The following is a 19,380-nucleotide window of genomic DNA, read 5'->3' as shown; positions in this document are numbered from 1 at the left end:
TTGTCCTTCTCAGGAAGCTAATTAGACCACAGTGAAATGCGATGGTTTGTGACAGATTCTGAGTGTGTGTGTTCAGAATACCAGGTTGGGGCTGTTCCGTGCACAACCTATGTTTATTAAGTTATTAGTGCACATCACTCTTTGAGGAAGATGTTATTTTTCCTCCTTGCACTTTGGCCTTCGTTTGCTGGCATGAGAGACCCTCAGTCTGAGTGTTCCTATGATGGTTCACTATGTTTCCTCTGCATTTGGTTGAAAAACCTTCCCCGAGTCTAGAGGGACTTCTGCTTTTCCACATAACTTACATGCACATTAGAGATATTTCTGTGATCTGGGGGTAAGAAAATTTTTTTTCGAGATTCTGCTTGCTTTGATCATACACACACACACACACACACACACACACACCATTCTCTTCAAAATCTGTACCCGTTTCCTTGTGTTACTTCTTTTACTGCTTTGAACTTTTTAGATGCTTTTTGTCCTACCATGATCAAATGCTAGGGCTTTGTGTTAATGAATCAAAGCAACTGCAGGCTGCTGCTTTACCTGGGTCTTTTCATTCCTCTTGCAACATATCTTTTGTGGCAGGCATGCTGGGTGATTGATGTAAGTGTCCCTTTTAGGTGCTACGGGTGAAGCTCAGTGGAACAGTGTATGCTCAAGGGCCTGGGTTCAATCTCTATGACCTCCTCCAAAGTGTCCCTTTTGAATTTAAAGATTGGTATTCCTTTTACTTTATACAAATACTTCCCCTCAGGTAAAAAAAGTTCTCCCCCTTTGAGCAACTTTATTTTTACATGTTTCTGTTTGTTACCATGCATCTGCAACTGACCTGCAGATTTTATTTTGTCCTTTTTGCAGACTGGAAGTGTCTCCAGAGGCTCAGCCCAAAGCCAGGCTTCCTTCTTCCCCTTACTCTCCTCTCTCTTTTTCTGCTCTTCCTTCCAGTTCTGATCCGGCCCCTGTCTCTTCTGAATTGGGGCATAGTTCAGAGACACACTCCTCTGAAAGTCCCTCTGTTTTCTATTCCTCCTCATCTCCCATAGTAGCTCCAATTTCCACATCCACCCCGATCGAACATGGGCTCCCCACAGGCCAGGGCCAGGCCAGTTCTGAAGAACCATCTTTGCTTCTTAAAGCAGAATTGCAAAAGGAAAGTTTAATAGCAGTTCCAAATACAATGTCTTCTGCCTTGGGATCACTTTTTAAACAACCACCTGTCTCAGCATGGAAAGCAATGGAAGATTCTCCAAGGGGGCAGATCAGTGAGACAGGCAAGGAGAAGAATGCCAGCAGCAATGAACCCAGAAAGCCTCTCCTGGAGCATCCTGAAGCGGGGCAACCAAAAGAAGAACTTCTGAAAGTTCCCTCCCCAACACGAGACCACATCCCCTCATCTCAAGAAGCCCATGAAGTCCCATTTGTGCTTTCCCTCAAGGGTGATAGAGATGTAAGCCCCGCTGAGAAGCCTCCCTTGGAGGGAGACAACAAAGTTAAGGATGGTGGGATGACTTCTGCAACTGAGGAAGCAGTGCTCCCATTTGACGCCATGTTGCAGAAACAGGAAGAGATGGGTCTGAATGTCAGTGAGGGTGAAAAGAGAGTCAAGAAGCGCGTATCATTTTCGGAGCAGCTCTTCACAGAAGAGGAGGTAGGGAAACACACTTGGTTGGGGGAAGAAGAAAAAAATCATCCCCAAGAGGTGACTTCTGAAGGGACTGCTGAGGGAAAGGTGCCTGATGTGGAACCTCCTGGGTGTCCCCACACAGAAGACTCAGAGAGGGAATCTGTGGCTGTGGCCCAGGCTTGCAGTGCTCCAACCCCCACAGAAGATTGCCTTCTCGCTCCTTCTAGTGATGAGGGTCCCTCAGAAGACCCCACAAGTGAAGCCAGCTCTGCGAAAGGCACCTCACTCTTCAGGATTGAGGGGGATGATGCCCTTATGGCTCAATATCAGAGCAAAGCCAGTGATCATGAAGGTTTGTTGTCAGACCCCCTGAGCAGCCTTAGATCTGCCTCAGATATGAAGTCCCCCATCATGGCTGATCTGAACTTGACCCTCCCTTCCATTCCTGAAGTGGCCTCAGATGATGAAAGAGTAGATCAGGTTGAAGATGACAGGAAGACAGCAAAGCTGGCTGAAGCAGGAGCTTCATCCTCAGTCACGTTACCTCCCTGTCCTGAGATGGGAAAGGGGCTGAGTGGTGGGGCAGATGGGTCGGCACCCATGGAGAGTCTGCACGACTGCAGGTCAAAGGCCCCCACAGCAGCTCCTTCAGAGCAGATGGCAGCTTTAGGAATTTTAGAACCACATCTTGGCACGAGCTCAAGTGTGGATAAACAGCTGCCAGACCCTGGCAGTGGTGAGGAAGAAAGACTAAAGGGAGACGAGAGGCCAAGTCAGCCTCCTGTCAAGGCCCTGGACTCTCCTGTGCCCAGCTCCTCCCTTTCTGAGACCTTTCCTGCCATACACTCTCTCCCTAGCTCTCCACATCCCAACACTCACCACACCAGTACAGCAGAATCTCAAAAAAAAGCAACAGCAGAGGGCTCCGCTGGTAAAGTTGACAATTTTGGCAAGAGGAAGCCGCTTCTTCAGGCCTGGGTCTCACCCTCAGAGACACATCCAGTCTCAGCTCAGCCAAGCGCTGGAACTGGGGCAACCAAGCACAGGTGAGAGATGGGGAGATTGTCTTTGTAAATGGGAGAGATGTCCCCCCTTTGCTTTTACCCACAGAGGTTATGGCTTTCAGACCATATGGATGTCCTCATGTTGTAGCTTGCCTGATTTGCTGGTAGGGCCTTTTGACAGAGTCTGTCCTTTGTGGTGAGGATACCTCAAGATTGCTTTATTTTGTAGCAAGAATGTAGCAATAATCTTCAAAGATAGTTTAGGAGTTGTTTTGCACAGTCAGATCAAGAGTTCTCCAATTGCAGAAATGTAGTGTGACCGGTGTATAAGTCTCAGAAACTAGCTAAGATAGAGCAGTAGAATCTAGTGGTGTTGAACAGCTGGCACATTTGTTCTGAACTCTTTCTTTACTGCAGAAGCAGAGAGAGCTCTGCAGAGAGTTCCTCAGTGGAGTTCTAGGCTATAGTTTCCACCAAAAATGAAACTGTACTCTTTCTTCCTTTTTTTAAGGCTCTGGGATTGAACCCAGGACCTCGTGTATGCCTGGTACACATTCTGCCACTGAGCTATACCCGCAGCATGAGACTGTCTTTCATCCCTTCTAATACTTGATAACAAGACTGAAGGGCTCCTGAGGACATCAAGACACCTGGCCAAGGATGTGCTTTGCTGGCTTTCTTGTGGCTGTCTAGTCCTGCCTGCTTTCATTTCCACAGGAACTGAGACCTTGGAGTATATGCTGGATGGAGATGTGAACAGAGTGTCACTACTATCCCCATCCCCTTGCCTGACTTGCTGCCTGCCATCTTTAAAATGGTCTGTTTCTCAGTTTTGTGGTTACAAAAGGCTTAAGGGTCCTTTCCCCCTTCTCTTTAGACTTCACCCTGTGAAGCCAATGAACACAACAGCCACCAAGATTGCTAACTCCAGTTTGGGAACTGCTACCATCATCAGTGAGAATTTGATCAATGAAGCCATGATGAAGGTATGTGTTCTAAGACGTTGTCATGTTAGTTAGGGATCTACAAAACACTCATGTCCAGAGTTGTCATTATAGCTGGTTGTGGAGGCACACACCTGTACTCCCAGGAGGCTGGGGATACTGAAGCTGGAGGATCACTTGAGCCTTTGGATAACCTGGAAGCCCTCAGCCTTTCTGCTGGGTGGATAATTACTTTTCTCTTATAGTCACCTATTCATTGTTGAAATTGTCTCAACATGCTTGAAACTGTCACTTCTTTGTATTTACTTTGAATTTTTATTTTTTGCAGTTCTGGGAATCAAACCCAAGGCCTTACACATGTTGGGCAAGTGCTCTCCCACTGAGCTACATACCTAGCTCCTGGTACTTCTCTTTAATGAGAAGAAAATGTCACCCACAATCTGGCCCATTCAAGTCAGATGCTTTCTTTTTTCCCATGTTTCCTTTTTATCTTTTGGTAAGAATATAAATTCTTGAATTGTGATTATTGCTTAGATGCACTTGTTTTATGACTTTATTTTGAAATAATTTCAAATATAAAAACGTTGCAACAACAGTACAAAGAACTCCTATACACCCCTCCTCTGGATTCACCAGTTTTGTTAATGTTTGACCAGGTTTACCTTTTCATCCTTGCCCTCTCTGCTTCTTCTCCCTCCCCTTCTTTGCATGTGTGTATACCCAGGCCACATGTAACTTCGTGTCTGAACCATTTGAAAGTGTGTTGTATACACTATGCCTTTTTTTTAAACCCTTAAATATTTAAGTGCATAATTCTAAGAATAAGGATAGTCTATAAACTTAACAATACTGTTTTCTCATCTATAGTACCTATTTCAGGTTCTTCAGTTATCCCAATAGTGACCTATTCAGTTGTTTTTCCAGTCCTGTATTACTCACTACAGGTAGTTGTCTCTTTAGTATGCTACTCTAGAATAATTCCTCACGTTTGTGGGGGTTTTTTGAACTGGGGATGGAACCCTGGGCCTGAGTATGCTAAGTGTGTACTCTACCCCTCAGTTACACCCTGTCCTCCCCGCATCCTCTTTCTTTTTGTTTTAAAATCCGAAGGATTTAGAATACTGCTGCGTTGCAAAGCCCTGGTCTTTGACTCATTATCATACAAACTGGAAGAGAATATTTATGGAGAAACAGTGACCTTTAGTGGGCAAGGATGTGTTGTATTTCAAATATGTAGAGAGGAACTTCCTTCTGATTACTGGGAACTGCAGTCTGTAGAAATAAACTCTTGAGCTGGGGGTATAGCCTCAGAGGTAGAGCATTTGCCTAGCATGTGTGTGGCCCTGGGTTCCATCCCTAGCACTGCAAAACTAACAAAAAAACTTTTTTTATTTTGATTCAGGGCAGCTAAAAGGGTTCTTTCAGTCACAGATTTTATAGTCCCCTGGACTCCAGGGCATCATTTTGGTTTTTGAAATAAAAATTTTTGCTCGCATCACTGTAAACTTTTTTTTTCTTTTTTGTTGTACTGGGAACCAAGGCCTTGGGCATGCTAGGCCAGCAGTCTACTACTGAGCCACATCCCCAGCCCCTGAAAGCATTTTTCTTTTTAAATTTTTTAGGTGTAGATGGACACAGCACAATACCTTTATTTTTATGTGGTGCTGAGGATCGAACCAGGGCCCTGCCCATGCTAGGGGAGCCCTCTACTGCTCAGCCACAATCCCAGCCCAGCATTTTTCTTAAGTGCTGGGGAATGTTCCTCCTTCTGTCTTCATTGTACCTCAGCCATGAGGAGCTGGGATAAAGATACACTGGAGGCTGGAAATGCGAGTCTTCAGTAAGAGAGACTGAGCAGTGACAACTAATTATTGCTGAAAACAAGGTAGCCTCCTCATTCAAGCTCCCTTGCCCTCTTCCCTGGTAGAACATGCCAGTGGGCCAGGTGTTAGGCATTGTTCTCAAAATTACCTGCCGTGACCACACTGAGTACCTACTACATTTTAGCCCTAACCTAAAAATTTATACGTAGTATAAACCGACCTGCTCTGCTTGGCTGGCTTCTGTGTGATTGTTGCAGGTAGAAGCAGCAGTACTGTCTTCTTGGAGTTAATAATATTTACCAGGAAATAAGGCAAAAGAACAAAATAAAGGTGACCAGAATGAAAATTGGAGTCATTCAGCAGCCTCCCATCCCCTCTTCCTTTCACTGTAGAATGCTTTGTGGCTCTTTCTGGTTTTATTTATTTATTTTGGTGCTGGGGGTTGAACCCAGGGAGAAACAGACGCTTTATTTTTGGGAAACTGGAAAGACTCTGGCCTTCCATTTTATTTACTCTTCAAAGCTCATTTAATCAGAGGTCTATCTCCTGGAACTGATTAATAGAATGACTTGCCTCAAAACAAAGGCAACACTACTTATTTTGCCCTGATATGTACACCCTGCTGCTGCCCCTTTGCCTGCCACAAATCTCTTGGTCCTGGACCCTCTCTCGTAAATATTCTTTGTAAATGTGGAAAATCCCCTGGAGACTGTACCATTGGCCTGCTGTATAATAGACACTTTGTACTAGGCATAAAGCAGTATTTATAAAAATAACTACTCTTAGGAATGTTGCAAAATAAGAGAGGGGTTAGGGAAAGAAATTGCATAGCTAAACTTAGGAAGGCCTAGCTGGATCATTACTACAGTGATTTCCGCGCCCCCCATCCCTGCCCCACCCCCACTGTAGTTTTAGGGCCTCCATTCTTCAAAGATGATTTATAATTGGGAGTGTATTATTTACCCAGGTGGCTTTAACATTCCCATTTTAAAATAATAAAGACAACTGGATCCTAAAATCTTCTGTTATATTACATGGAAAAAGTTGGATATGCATTTCCATGTATGTCATTATTGCAACTACATAAAAAGAAAAATGCAGTGTGAAACTGGATCCTAGTAGGAAATACACAACAACAAGCACCGTTCTTTCTTGTATTACTTTTTAGAAGGCTGGATTGTTTTATGATTTTTCTTTTAAATCACATAACTAGGATTGCCTAATGATTTCAAAGTCCTATGTATCTTCTTTTCCCTTTTATTATAGAATCCAACTTGAATAGCTGGTTGACAGTTTGTATGAAGACTGTTAAGACTGTTAAGTGTGTTCACCTTTTCAGTTCTAGGTGTTTATGTTAAGGAAATATTTAGGGATATAACAAAGATCTATGCATGCATTTTAATAAAAATGTTATGGATAATTCTGAAAATTGAAAAATGACCTGAATATCTAGCAATAGAGAGATGTTAAAATATAATGAATTTTTAATAATCTATGAAAACAATTTTAACCAAAATTTTATGATAGGAAAATGCTCACAAAATAGTAATAATATAAAATTATATTCTTTATGATTCCTACACTGTAAGATAAATATTGTTTTTGTAATTTAAAAAAACTGCTATTTGAGGGAGAAATGAATTGATTGATTACAGTGCTGGAGATTGAACCCAGGACCTTGTGAATGCTATGCAAGCACTCTGCCTCTGAGTTTCACTTCCATCCCAGGAAAAAGTTTTTTTTTTTTTTTTGCCTCAAAGTAAAAAAAAGGTATTGAGAATGTGGCTCAGTGGTAGTGTGCCACTGGGCTCAAACCCCAGTACTGCAAAAACAAAAAAACCTTTGAGAATGTATTCTTGGCCCTTATTTACAAAGATGACTTTTTTCTCTTGATACAAAATATAAGCAGACATGGTACTATTTTTGTGGTAAAGTATACATACTATAAAAATTTTCCATCTCGTCATTTTTAATGTAGCATGGTAGTATTGGGAACATTCATATTGTTGTGCAATCAATCTCCAGACCTCTTGCATATATGCAGTTTTTTGGTTGAATATAGATTTGGAAGTCACAAATAGAGTGACTGGGCTAGGGGTATAGCTCAGTGGCAGTGCTTGCCTAGGGTGTGCTAGGCACTGGATTTGATCCCTAGCACTGAAAACAAAAACAAAACAGTAACTGAGATGCAGAGGAGATACCCTAGGAATGTATGCTTTCAACAAGTTAAAATAATGAAGGATTAAGGAAGATGCAGGTTTTAGAAAAGTAGTCCAACATCTCATTTATTTATGTGCAGCCTGAGTTGGGTTAAAACCCACTCTGTATATGTCAATGTCAATGTGTATTTCTAAGCTAGTATTGCGATCATGAAGTTTTTGTTCCAGGCCAAAGTAGGAGGGTTGGGACTCCAAGTCCGAATTCTGGCTTACATATAAGCAGTTCACTTCACTGACTGGAATGGGCTTCTGTTCATGTGTTGAACAGTGTTGATTCTGCCCTTGATTTAGCTTCTTACAACTTGGAGGAGGTAGTCTCTTAACCTTCCTGGTAGTCTGTGAAACTGTTGGACCCTCAGGGCAATGAAACTGTCATTGCTTGAATTCTATAGGCAAAAATCATCTTGTGGTTGCTCCAGGATCTTGTTTTCCTTAAACTTATAAATCTCCTAAGCCGGAGATTACTAGAAAAGTCACGATTTTTTTTTCCTCCTTTATGGAGACTTAGTACGATTTGTTACATATTAAATACGACTTTTTCATCTTGTGTTTCCTCAGTGCTTCAGGCTTCTTTGGCTTGTGGTTGGGCTCCTGTGGTCCTAGATTATAAATGCTGGTAAGGAACAGCAACACAGTAACTATGCAGGGCTTCTGCCCTCATCAGGAGTGAGAACACTCAGCTCTGGGACAGGCCACTGTGTACCCAGAGGGCGTGTCCTAGATGGCTGCCAGTGAGACTGTGGCCTGGTGGCACTTGGCTTTGACTGCATATTTTTTGAGTATGAAATTACTTCAGGTGAGGTCTTTGAGTGGCCACTGCATTGACCTAATCACCACATCCTTCTGAGTGTAGCTTAGGCAGTAGCAGACTACCTGGGATGACCAGCACCTTGTCATGTTGGCAGGAGAGCACCTTCCTGCACCTTCTATCTCTAGTGATTCTTCATGGTCCCCCTCTTCCTTGGTGCTTGTCTCCAGCCCTGCATTGTTAGCACATTTGGAGGATTGAGTCCTCCAACAATTATTATTATTTTGACATGGTGTCTCACTTGTGAGCTCAAGTGATCCTCCTGCCTCAGCCTCCCAAGTAGCTGAGACTACAGGTATGCACCACCATACCTGGCTGATGACATTTCTTTTTTCCTTTTCTATTTTTGCTTGCAGTGCTGGGGATGAAACCTAGGGCCTTCAGCATGCTAGGCAAGTGCTCTGCCTCTGTGTGATAACTCCTAGTCGTGAAAATATTTTTAATTTTTATTTATTTATTTTTTAGTTGTAGATGGATGGCATGCTTAATTTTATTTGTTTATTTTTATGTGGTGCTAAGGATTGAACCCAGTGCCTCACATGTGCTAGGCAAGCGCTCTGCCACTGAGCTACAGCCCCAGCTCCTGTGAAAATATTTTTTGAAACCACCAAACCAAAGTCAAGTTCAGAGGTCTGTGGCCTGTGAGCCAAGTGTAGTTTTTACTTGTTTTCTTTTGCAGTGCTAGAGATCAAACCTAGGGCCTTGCACATGCTAGGCAAATCTCCACCACTGAACTATATCCTAAGCCCCTGGCTTTTTACATTTTTTAAAATAATAAAACAAAAACATGCAACAGAGACTATATATGGTCCATAAAGTCTAAAATATTTCTTACTCACCCTTTATAGAAACTTAATCAATAATCTGTTTTTACTGTTCATTGAAAACAGATTTCCAAGAGACTGAGGTCACTAATAACATTTTCTTCTTTTGTATTCTTTTTAAATATTTGATATCTATGCTGATTTTTATAATCTTTCCCCCGCTTTCTCCCTTCTCCCAAGAAATACAATCCTTCAGACCCTGCCTTTGCCTATGCACAGCTGACTCATGACGAATTGATCCAGTTGGTCCTCAAACAGAAGGAAACCATAAGCAAAAAGGAGTTTCAGGTTCGAGAGCTGGAAGACTACATTGACAATCTGCTTGTCAGAGTCATGGAAGAAACCCCCAACATCCTCCGCATTCCTGCTCAGGTTGGCAAAAAAGCAGGAAAGATGTGAACTGCCAGGATAAAACACTGAGATGCTTTTGTGTTTGTTTCTACCTGCTCTTGAAGTCAAGAACATAGTATGCCTGATAATCAGCCAGTAGGCTCCAAATCACCATCTCTCCTGTGTGTTATCTGTCAACAGTTAATTCTACCAATCGAAACCAGGTTAATTATTACAGTGAATCTTTTACTGTACATTCCCAGGGTTTTATTTTCAAATGCCACTGTGCCTTGAATTATGTTGTAAATATTTTATGCCCACCAGAGACGTCGTCTTAAGAACTAATTCCGAATCAAAGATTCAGATGGCACTGGACTTTTAATAGTGGGGTTGTCTTTCTTTGATATTGAGCTTTTTCAAATATATATCTCCAGCCATTACAATTTGGGGTGAAATGAGAAAAGGACCACAATTGGTGCTGTTACCTGTTTTTTTCTTGGCCTTTAAGCAGCTCAGGTGTGGCTTTTTGGATGCAGATGCTGAATTTTGATACCATGTAAATTTACCAGGCTTCTTAGACTTGCTTCCTGTTTCTCTTTTTCTTTTGACTTGGAGCAGTCATTTAGGGAAAGCCTCTTGAGTGTGCCTCTTAGATTCTGAACAAACCACCTCTTCTCAGCATCAGCTTCCACCACTCTGACCTTAAAATATCCATAGGTCCTTTTTCTTGGAGATGTAAAAAGTAGAATATGGGACTTAGAGGATGACTTTTCACTCAACTAGGAGAAGTTGATCAAAGTCAAGGTTCCTGCTGGCTGGACTGGCTTTGTCAGTGCCTTAATAAGGGACTGGGTGATCCAAACTCTTACTAAAACAGTTCTTTCAGGTACAGAATGGTTTTAGTAAGATTCCTTTGGCCATTTCCATCTGTGCCTTTGCTTGGCTTGCTGGTTTCCTTGGCAGCTTCCCTGGAGCGAGCCAGGGCCCACTGACTCCTCAAGATGAAGAAGGCTGGGGTGTAGCTCAGTGGTAGAGCTCTTGCCTAGCATGTGCAAGGTCCCGGGTTCCATCCCCAACACCACAAAAAAGAGGAAGCGGGAACCTTTGTCATGTATGTCATGAGAAACCACAAAGGAATAAGGATGTATCCATATGATTTGTCCTCTAAATACTGTCTGTCTCTGCTTGAAAGGAAACCTAAGTTACTCCCAGGATACTATGAGAGTTGTAGTGCAGGGCTTAATTTAGTTGATAAAATTTAAAAGCTAGTAGAGAACAGAAATGCTGCAGCCTTTAAACTGTTGCTTATTTTTTGTTTTCCTTCATGAACAGACTCACAGACATTTTACCCCCTTGTTAGAAAATTGTGAAGAGTGGGCTGGGGATGAAACATATGCAGAGCATTTGCCTACATTTGGGAGGCCCCAGGTTCCATTCCCAGCACCAGGAAAAAAAAAATTGTGGGGAACAAGATGATACTTATTTTTGGCTGTCTGTATTTTTAAAACTAGATTAATACGGACATTTTTTAAAGCTAGGTACCTGCCTTCTTTGTAACTTGTACCACCACTTCAAGTTTTTCAGGTAATTTTACTGTTGTTCACATCATATTGAAATTAGAATGTTTTGAATTGCTCATTTTTCCCCTCCTGATTGTGATGGAATTTCATCAAATCCTGACATCTCTCCTGGGGAAGAATCATCAGAGGTCAATGGCACTGGCATGGGTTGAGATGGTGGCAGTTATTAAATGGAGACTCTCTTCTGTGTATGTCCTTCTTACGGTGAGGGCAAGGAACAAGAGTCCCTTTTCAGGATTGTTCTTCCTGCAGCCTTGGTTCTATTAGAGCACTTTAATCTGAAGGGTGATATTGTAACTTGATTTATCTAATTAGCTTTTAGGAATCCACAGCTATTTTATTTTATTTAATTCTTTCCTGTAGTACTGGGACCACTGTAAACTTCAAATGCCTCGTATTTTTGTAGTGCTGTGAAATGTGTTGCTATGCCTCTAAAGAAACTGTATATCCACTTGAACTCTGGAAATGTACATGTATATATTTGTTCTGCATCATATTTTTTACTTGATATAAATGTATTTTACTGTGATAACCCAAGTGCGCTGGGAGGCAGGTATATACTGGATGGTTTCTCTCCTTTGAAAGAGCTAGTGTGAGGATCTACATGGTACATGAGGGCTTTGGAGATATCTGCTGCTAGGACCTTGGGTATGTAACTCAGTCAACATTGGAGAGGGACATCTGGGTGGAGGAGTGAATTCCTGTTCTCTGAAATGCCACTTGGGAACTCTGGAGAATGAAGGACAATTTACTTCAAGGGTATCTGGCTTCTGCCACTGCTGGAAAAAAAAAATTCACTTTCTAGCATTCCTTGTACCTCACAAAATAGATAACCTGGAGGTCATTTAGTTACTAACTGTCCTTGGCTCAGTTTGGGGCTGGGAGAAGGGACTTATCTAAGAACAGCTGTAGCATGCTCTGAGCCATTAACAGAAGTTAGGGAACAGCCTCTGCACAGGAGCAGCTCTAACTGGCATAGGCCTAAGGGCATCTATCCATCTGCACCAGGAGAGCTGGCACTTGCCTGAGCCTGCTGCAGATGCTAATACCTAGCAGGCCTTGGGAGGAAGCTGTGTTCCACAGAAGTGAGAGCAGTTCTTTTTTTTTGGGGGGGGGGGGCTTGTCTGGTCTCCTCCAGAAACATCAGCTAGGATTGCAGGAAAGCATCAGATTAAGTAAGTACCAGTGAACTTCATTTGGAGGTCATTTTTGTGGAAAAAATGTCAATCTTTGGCTTGATTGTTTCATATCATCTCATTCCTTGGGCTTTGCCAGATGTCCTGCCTTTTTATTCAGCCTGCTGACTTCATTGAGGCAACAGAAGGTGGGAGCAAGCAGCTGCCCATTGCCATGTTCTGTATGGACCCAGAATGGAGGGCCTGCATGGATGAGATGCAGTCCTATGCTGCATGGATGAGATGCAGCCCTGTAGAAAGCTTTCTACAGGGCCCAGAGGGAGGAAGGTCCTGACACTGTGCCACATACTGTATTGAAGGCCGGAGGCCTGTTTGTGTTAAGTTATGCAAGATCTTTCTCCCTGGGTTTCTTCTCCCAATCAACCTTCTTTTTTTCTTCTCTTGGTGCTGGGGATTAAACCCAGGACTTCGCACATGCTAGTAAGTACGCGTTCTACCACTGAACTAAGGCCCATCTTTTTCCTTTTTTTTTTTAGATCTACTAATTAATTGCTTTAGATGGGAGAACCTTCCCTTCTAATATCCATACCAGTCTCAACTCTGTATTTTTCCTTCTTCTACTATGTGAGTTACTAGTTGACTTTCCCTTCCCTCCAATTGAAGGATCCCCCAGAGTTTTTGGATTACAGAATAAACTATTTCTTGTTTTGTTACTTTGGGATTTTAAAATTTCTTTGTCTTATTTTTTAAAAGTAACCTAAAATTTCCTATAACACTAAATAAAATGGTACTGTCTTTCAAAGATTTTGTGTATTTATTTTAATATGGGTATGATTAAGGTTTCTTCTGTCTTCTGGAAAATCTCTTAGAGTGGTATACGTGACTAGATCCATGAGGATCTCCCACTTGGATTCTTGTTGCTATACCTTGCTTGATGCCCAGGGGTCCCTAGGCCCTTTCTCCATCAGAGGACAAGACATCTCTATATCCCTTTGCTAAGACACACTCCTCATCTTGTCCTGAGAGACTATGGTATGACATTAAGCCAGTACACATCATATGAATATTCTGCCTCCAACTCTAAAGCTGCACCTTTTCCTTTTAGCTGGTGCCTTTAGCTGAGCCAGTGGACACAGAGCTTTTCTTGTTTTCTTGTGCTTACATACAGTTTTCCCAGAGAATGAAGTCTTCACCTGGGGACATGAGTTGAATTCACACTGGGTTCGTAAGTGCCCCATCTGGGAAGCAGTTTCTGGGTTCAGTCAACTTAGTTGATCCACTTAAGAATAGAGGCTATTGGGGCAAGACAAGGAGTCTCCTCTGAGCTCATCTCTCCAAAGGCCAAATCTTTTTCCCAGTGAGGGAAATGTTTGTCTTGTAGATATTAAGGTCACATTACAGAGCAACAGAGGCAGGTGGAGCCCAAGAAGCTCTGGGTTGGGTCTGGGGAACCTCCCTGGATTTGATGGACAAGCCTGGATACCCCAACTGGACATCAATGGAAACACCATGTCAACGCATCTGAAAAAAGTTTCTTTCCATCCCCCGCCCCTTTCTCTCTACTGGGGATGGAATCCAGAACCCTGCACATGCTAGGCAAGTACTTTACCACTGAGCTACATCTCCAGCCCCAAAATAGCTTCTCTTAATGAAGAAACTCAGCCCTATAGGTTTGGTTAAAAAAAAAAAAAATCCCTGTACAACACTTCCTTAGCATGTGTGAAGCCTGGATTCAATTCTCTGAATTAAAAAAAAAAAAAAAGGAAGAGGCTTCTAGGTGAAGAGTCTCCAAGGAAGAAAAGCTTACACAAATGACCTCAGCTTTTCTCTTATAGAGTCTTTCTTTTGCTTTTGGAATTCTCTGTTTGGTTCCTGCTACTGCCACCAAGCCCAGCCCCATTTTCAAAATCCAGGGACACAAGTCTCTCTTTTGAGTCCCCTTAGCCCAGCTGCTAATAACAGAGCTTTTTAAAAAATACCAAGAAGTCAGGGAAATGAAAATTGGGTATATGAACAGCATAAGAAGGAAAACATTTACAAATTCAGAATTTTGAGCTGAAGGAAGTCAAGCCCCAGAAGTCCAGGGGCTAAGTAGTCCCTACCCACCTCCTCCAGGTGGTACAGGTTCTGCTTAGCTGATTAATGACTTCTTGTGGTCCATTCTGGAGCAGCAGAAAACACTGTTCCTCCCCCTCCACTATCCAATCCATAGGCTCAGTTTGCAGATTTTTCTAAGTAATATCATAACATGTTTGTTCTTGGAAAAGTAAACAGTCAAAACTTCCCCCTACCAAGAGGTAACCACTATTATTTTGACTACTTGTCCTAGAAATTTTCCTCTGATACAAATAGATACACTTTAAAAGGAAGATACAACACTTGTGGCTTGGATCTTAAATATCCCCCAAAAGCCCAGATGCTAATGGCTTGGTCACCAGCCCATGGGGCTTTTGGGATGTGGTAGATCTTCTAGGAGGTAAGACCTAATTGGAGGGAGTTAGGTCTTTAGGGGTGTGTCCTAGAGGGAATTTTGGGACCTTGGCCCCGTTCTGTCTCTGCTTCCTGGCAGCCTTGAGGGAGGCAGCTTTACTCTACCACATGCTGTAGCTATGATCTGCGACCTTGCCACAGGCCTATGATCAGTAGAGCCAACGGACTAGGGACTGAAACCATGAGCAGAACAATGCAGAAGGGAAAAACAATGTGAGCAAGGAGAAATACCAGAATTTTGGAAGTCCTGGCCAGGTTCTATACTGTGTATCTGTGGCTATCTCACCAGCAAGTGCTAGAGAATGAATGTCCACCAAAGAGCTGGGGTGGTAGAAAGAAAATCCAGTCAGAAAGGCTCCAAGGCCTGAGGCAGTTGCCAGGCTTAGTGTGACAATGAGACAGTGTATTCAAGGCTCAGAGTGAAACTGGGTTAGAGTCACAAAGTTTTAGTCAAATGCGCTGAGAGCGCCCAAGGTTGGGGCCGAGTTACAGACCTCAAGAGCAGCCTGACTCTCATTGTTTACTTGCTCTGGGTTAGAATAATTCTCCCACTGTGGAATTCAGTCCATCTGGTACTTCTGACAGTCCCACCCAGAACAGGTATTCACGGGAGTTGGGCCACTTTTTTCTGAGCACCATCCTCAGGATAGGAAAGCCACTCTTTCTGACAGAAACCTGGAATCAAAGGGAAAGTGAGACTGGCAAACAGCTCACCAGAATACACATGGCTAACCAAGGGAGGGTGGGCAGAGGGCTTCCTTCAGGCCATATCTTGGTCTCCTTCCATGCTGTCTTCTTTAATGTACCCTAGAAAGGGCCTTGGCCTAAAAGTCAGCGTTGCACATCTGGAAGACATCTGGGGCTGCCTTTTCTTTCTTTTTTTAAGTTTTATTTCTCAGTTGTTGATAGAACTTTATTTTAATTTATATATATGTGGTGCTAAGAATTAAACTCAGTGCCTCACACATACTAGTGCTCTACCACTGAGCCACCACCCCAGCCCCTGGGGCTGCCTTTTCAATGGCTTCCCCATCCCCCAGCAGCTCTAACCCAGCCCACTGTGAGCACTCAGCTGAGGGGCATCACTTACACCAACAATCCCTATCATGAAAGACAATAACACTAAGAAGAGTCAGTGGTAGGGCAAAGCACACTGAGGATGATGTGTCTGTCCTGCATTCTTGCCGCAAGGCAAATAAATACAAGAACGCAGGACAGACACATTTCCAAATCAATCACTTTCCTGAGAAAGTGGAGACTGCCCAGACTTAAATGGCTTAGCAGAGTGCGCCATCTTCTGACCTGGATTTTACCTTCCTCCTAGCCTGTGTCTGAGGACAAGGCTCCATTATGGTACCAATACACCCATCTCTTGTGACTAGAAAAGGGAATGACATTTCTACCTCCTTACAACTGCTATTTGGAGGATCTGAGAACTGCTCTCCCACCTACAATGTATATATAGTTGGGGAAAATGGAATGTTGAAGTTCTGTAAACCCCTTATTTTTGATACTGGGGATTGAACCCAGAGGGGCTTAACCACTAAGCCACATCCCCAGCCTTATTTATATTTTATTTAGAGACAGTGTCTCACTTAGGGCCTTAACTTAGAGTCTTAGAGCCTCTCTAAGTTGCTGAGGCTAGCTTTGAACTCATGATCCTTCTGCCTCAGTCTCCTGAGCTGCTGGGATTACAGGCGTGTACTACCACACCTGGCCAAAAGCCTACTTTTTAATCTTCTTACTTTATTTTATTTTTTTGGTTCTGGGGATCAAACAACATGAAGCTATACCAGTGGGTCACACCCTCAGCCCTTTTTATTTTTTATTTTGAGACAGGGTCTTGCTAAATTACTGAGATTGGCCTCAAACTTATGATGTTCCTGCCTTAGCCTACCAGATAGCTAGGATCACAAGTGTGTGCCACTGTGCCTGGCTTTTTATTTTTATTTATTTATTTTTTAAAATTTATTTTAATGTAGTTAGGTTGAAGATCTGCACAAAATTGGGAATAAGATAAACCTGATTCTATTCTGTTTAATAAAGTAAAGAATGACTTCCGATGATAATTATGTTGCCTTTAGGTACATGTTTCTTCTCCCCAGCAGGAATGTCAAGTGTATATTGTAAAACTAATGGAAGTCCCTGAGATGTACATGTGTTCTCCCATACAAGTGTGTCTTACTATTTACCTGCCAGACAAATAGAAATAAATCGTTACCCAATACCTCACTCTGGTGAGGAAGTCTTGAAGACAGGGGACTTGGAAGGCCAGAACCCAGATGTGGCTGTTGTGCTGAAGCCCAATTCTTGTATGGAGTTAGAGCAAGAAATTCAAATTTAAGTGAAGATTAATTCGGGATTATTATGTCCCTTGATTGGGGGAATGTCTTCTAGTATGATAAAGCTCTGTGATAGTGGATAGGTTTTCTCTAAAAAAGGAGTAGTGATTCTCTGCAGGCACAGTGGCCCACACCCATGAACCCAGGTAAGGAGGCTGAGGCAGGAGGACTGCAAGTCAGAGGCCAGCCTGAGCAACTTAGCAAAACCCTGTATCAAAATAGAAAATATAAAGGCCTGCAGATGTAGTTAAGTGGTGGAGTGCCCTTGGTTTTAATCCTCAGTAAGGCAAAACAATAAATTTTATTCTTGCCCTATGTGATTGTGCTCTTCTGAAGTCCCAGTCTCAGGAGGCTAAGGCAGGAGGAACACCTGAGGCCAGGAATTCAGGGCCAGCTTGGGCAACTCAGCAAGACCCCATCTCTTAAAAAAAAAAAAAAACTTTATTGCTGGGTGCCATGGTGCAGCACCCAGCAGCTTCAGAGGCTGAAGCAGGAGGATCACAAGTTCAGAGGCAGCCTGAGCAATTTAATGAGACCTAAGCAATTTACTGAGACCCAGTCTCAAAATGAAAATAAATAAATAAAAAGTTCTGGGGAATGTTGTTCAGTGGGAATAGCCCCTCTGAGTTTAATTCTTGGTACCAAAACCAAACCAACTTTATTTATTTATTTGAGATATACAGACTGAATCCAGGGCATTACACATGCTTAGGCAAGCACTCTTACCACTGAGCTACATTCTTAACCTGCCCCATCACTTTTAAAATTTTATTTTGACATAGGGTCTTGCCAAATTTCCCAGACTGGCCTTGAATTTGCAATTCTCCTGCCTCAGCCTCCTGAGTAGCTGGGGGTCACAGATGTTACCACCTTTCTGGCTTAAAATCTTTACTCTTCATGAACACAATTAGAACTTACCTATAAGAAAATATACTGTTGGGCAGGAGCTGTGGCTCAGCGGTAGAGTGCTTGCCTAGAATGTGCGAAGCCCTGGGTTCAATCCTCAGCACCACATAAAAATAAATAAATAAAATAAAGGTATTGTGTCCAATTAAAAAATAAATATTTTTTTAAAAAAGAAAATATACTCTCTTTTTGTTGATGTTTAATTTAGACTCAAACATATTCATCATGTCTTAATCTGTTTGTGCTGCTATAACAGAATACAGGAGACTTTGTAAATTATAACTAACAGAACTTACTTTCTCATAGTTCTGGTGCCCAAGAACTCCAAGATCAAGGTGCTGGCAGGTTTGAAGGCTGTGTCCTCCAGAGGAGATGAATCCTATGTCCTCACATGGCAGAAAACTGAAGGGCAAAGGGACCAACATCTCTCCATTAAGGCCTTTTATAACTGCATTAATCCATTTTCTTTTTTAAATATTTATTTTTTAGTCATATGGACAAATATATTTACTTTTATACTTATGCGGTGCAGAGGATCGAACCCAGTGCCTCATGCATGCTAGGCGAACGTTCTACCTCTGAGCCACAACCCCAGCCCCCATTAATCCATTTTTTTAATACTACTTTTTAATGTGAAAAGTAAGAACAAAAGGAATATAAGATAAACCAGAAACTAATGAAAAGTATTACCTCTGGAGGTTAATCCATACTAAGGGCAGAGCCCTCATGATCTAAACAACCTCCCAAGACTCCACCTTATAACATGTTACATTGGGGATTAACACATGAATTTTAGGGGACACATTCAGATCATTGCACATTTCTATGTGTTGGTTTGAGTTGGGACTTCTTGCACCTTCCAATTTGCCAAAAGCCTCACTACTGCCTATTATTTCACTCCAAAGTCCGTTAGACATTCTTTGCAATTTGCCTGGGGAAGCAGCTCTGAAAAAGAGAATAAAATTTCCTGCTCTCTCACTACATTACTCCTGTAGCAACATACTTTGCACTCCGGCCAAAATTAACATTCGAAGAGAAATTAAGAACCTGCGATTCCCAGTGCTTTAAAAACAGGGTGGTTCAGGAGGTCAACAATTTCTAGTCTGTTATACGTGTCCATGTACATAGAAAGTTTCCCCAAATTCAAACCCCACATGGCCCATCTCAAACCAAATACAGATAGCAGAGAATGTGAGACGCAGTTCAGACCAGGAACTTCCTCTCTTAACTCATGTTTCTACCGGAGCCGGAAGAGGCGAAGACCGGAAGTGGCGCGCCGCCGTGGGGAGGAGCCAACCATTTATGCCGCCGTCGCTCTGGCCGGAGAAGAAAAGTGCAGCCCTT

General features: G+C 42.5%; 1 protein-coding gene and 1 long non-coding RNA gene across 3 annotated transcripts in view; one reads left to right on the top strand and one right to left on the bottom strand.

Moving 5' to 3' along the window:
- The window catches only part of Rab11fip1 (RAB11 family interacting protein 1), a 31,500-nt gene extending 18,400 nt beyond the window's left edge, over window positions 1-13,100 (top strand). The window contains exons 4-6 of one of the 2 annotated variants that reach the window (XM_015501263.2): window positions 865-2,676; window positions 3,512-3,620; window positions 9,433-13,100. In XM_015501263.2, coding sequence (XP_015356749.1) covers window positions 865-2,676; window positions 3,512-3,620; window positions 9,433-9,651 — 2,140 coding nt within the window. In that variant the 3' untranslated portion in view covers window positions 9,652-13,100. The remainder of the gene's footprint in view (window positions 1-864; window positions 2,677-3,511; window positions 3,621-9,432) is intronic. The other variant, XM_015501264.2, reaches the window with a different exon arrangement.
- Window positions 13,101-14,934: 1,834 nt separating this feature from the next.
- LOC125613197 lies at window positions 14,935-19,377 on the bottom strand. Its single transcript, XR_007343688.1, has 4 exons — window positions 18,727-19,377; window positions 18,333-18,438; window positions 18,049-18,132; window positions 14,935-15,463 (listed from the first exon to the last, which is right to left on the bottom strand). It is a non-coding gene; the product is annotated as an uncharacterized LOC125613197 (long non-coding RNA).
- Window positions 19,378-19,380: the final 3 nt, after the last annotated feature.

Source organism: Marmota marmota, unplaced genomic scaffold (genome assembly GCF_001458135.2).
Source record: "Marmota marmota marmota unplaced genomic scaffold, marMar, whole genome shotgun sequence".
NCBI classification, from domain to species: domain Eukaryota; kingdom Metazoa; phylum Chordata; class Mammalia; order Rodentia; family Sciuridae; genus Marmota; species Marmota marmota.
The sequence above is the reverse complement of the archived record's forward strand: the minus strand, read 5'-3'. Positions and strand labels throughout refer to the sequence as shown.